General features: G+C 40.7%; 1 protein-coding gene across 1 annotated transcript in view; it reads left to right on the forward strand.

The window, feature by feature from the left end:
* LOC136840950 (innexin inx2-like) overlaps window positions 1-2,500 on the forward strand; it is an 84,181-nt gene that overhangs the window by 35,331 nt on the left and 46,350 nt on the right. Inside the window, exon 3 of the mRNA XM_067107965.1 lies at window positions 1,722-1,911. Coding sequence (XP_066964066.1) covers window positions 1,722-1,911 — 190 coding nt within the window. The remainder of the gene's footprint in view (window positions 1-1,721; window positions 1,912-2,500) is intronic.

Below are 2,500 nucleotides of genomic sequence, written 5' to 3' on the forward strand. Positions count from 1 at the left end.
ATTCGCCAGACGGGAGTCAGTGAGCAGCGCCGCTGTTCTGTAATGTCTTTGTGAGTTGCATTGAAACGTGACCAAGTGGAACTTCCAGACTGTCTTTGTGGTTAGGACTTTTCCTCCTCCTCCTCCTCCTCCTCCTCCTCCTCTTCTTCTTCTTCGTTTCCAGCGACCGCAGTACAACAACCTTGAGTTCCTGACAGGAGACAGTTCGGACGAATCTGGATTGTGCGAATATTTTACACTACCGTCGATTGCTGGAATGTCTGTGGGCTGTTCGTTGAGATTGGGCGCTAGGGTTACAAGCAAGATTATGCATATATATATTTTTTAATTTTTCCCCCCATACATATTTTCTTTATTTTTCCCCATACACGTTTTTTTTCCATACACATTTTTTTTATTTTTCCCCATACAAATTTTTGTTATTTTCCCCATACACATTTTTTTTATTTTCCCCATATATATATTTATTTTTCCCCATACATATTTTTTTTATTTTCCCTATACACGTTTTTCCCATACACCTTTTCATATTTTTTCCCATAACATTTTTTTATTTTTTCCCATACACGTTTTTTATATTTTTTCCCCATACAATTTTTCTCCATACAAATTTTTTCCCATACACATTTTTTAAGTGTTTCTCCATACAATTTTAATTTTTTCCCATGCACATTTTTTATTTTTTCCCCATACAAGTTTCTCCCTTGAAGTATTAACTTTCCGGTTTTAAGGAGGTATTTTGGGATGAAGCTGCGTGTCCATAAACTTCGTTTGGCTGCCAACTGACGTTATCCATGCGCAGGTGGTTCAGCTAGTGAAGAGCACGCTGGACTTGAACACAGGCCAAGCGAATACAAATCCAGTGCTGTGCCCCAGTGACATATTACAGCCTCCTATCACCAGTATAAGTACCAAAATCAATCTGAGGTCCTGGGAGGTGGGAGTGGAGGTTCACTGAATCACGTTTCCTTTATTTAAAGAAAAAAAGAGTATCAATGTTGACTTCGTGAATTTAGCACCTGGTAGTTTGTCGACTGTGGTGTGCCACAGCCAGTTGAATTGCTGGGAGTAGTAACCACATCTCACAAGACTTATTGGAAACCGGAAGGTTAACACCCTCAGGAGCAAACCCCCCAAAGTGGAAAGTGTATAATATAGTTGAAATTTTTTTTTTCCACCATAGACTATGCCGTTTTCCTTTACAGCAGGCTGTGCCAGAATTGTACGATCTTAAGGGATGAAGTTGCTAGCCTCACTCTATTTTCTTGACAAGCAGGTTCTGGATACATTTGTAAGTGGGTGTTGGACTAGTGAACAGTAGGCCAGGGGTAATGACGGACTTAGATGTGATTTGAACGCTACATAATGTGGATGTGTGTGTGTGTGTGTGTGTGTGTGTGTACATGCCATAGTATTGTCAAGGTCCATGGTTAGATCTCCAGCCTGCTACTCACCAGTCTACTCAGCTAGGGACAAGAAAAGGTTAATAAGGCTGACTACCTTAACCCTTTAGACTTGATGAGAAATGGCAGACTGTACCTTCCTGGCGTTAACCCCCTCTAAAAAAAAAAAAAACCCTAAAATTGGGGAAAAAAGGCAAGAAACATACAAGAGTAACCCCTTCAGACAAGCCACAAAAGAATGTAGGAAAATCAACACAAGATATTCTAAAAAAAATTATTTACTCCGGCCATTCATTGCCTTCCTTCTTACTCCCACAGGAAGTTCGGTTCCTCGGGCACCATCGAGACCCACGACACGATGTGCGTGTTGGCCGTCAACATCATCAACGAGAAGATCTACATCTTCATCTGGTTCTGGCTGGTGTGCCTCACCGCCATCACGGCTGCCTGGCTGGTCTACAGAGTCCTCATCATCATATCTGCTGATGTCCGCGTCAAGCTGCTCGAGGTAGGTTCCGAATGTCAGAGGAGGGGGAGGAGGGTCTTTCTCTCTCTCTGGAGATATATGGGACATATTGGAATGTTGTAGAGTTTTTATCTGGAATCCGGGTTGTATGTTTATCATGTAGTTAAGAAAAATGTACGTTGTGTGTACTATATATATATATATATATATATATATATATATATATATATATATATATATATATATATATATATATATGTTCAACACGGAGCTCATTCCCCTAAGATGGGGTGGCTCAAAAGCTAAAATCAACACATTGGTCACTGCCACACCCAAACTTGCAACTGCTGGAACATGGATGTACCCCTGTGTAGCTACACATGCCTACACAGAAAGCTCATCAGGAACACATTCAATCCATTTACACATACACAGTGGACCACTCGCCTCTTACCTTGCCCGCAATCTTACCATTCCCAATAGTTCTTTTCAAGTAATCATCCACCTTTTTTTCTGGTCTTCCTCTCCTCATCCCATCTAACACCTTGAATTTAGACTTTTTCACTAATCACTAATAGTCGTCGTCCATTCTTTCCATATGATCGAACCATCTCAAAATACTCTGATACAT

Source organism: Macrobrachium rosenbergii, chromosome 1 (assembly GCF_040412425.1).
Source record: "Macrobrachium rosenbergii isolate ZJJX-2024 chromosome 1, ASM4041242v1, whole genome shotgun sequence".
Classification (NCBI taxonomy): Eukaryota; Metazoa; Arthropoda; class Malacostraca; order Decapoda; family Palaemonidae; genus Macrobrachium; species Macrobrachium rosenbergii.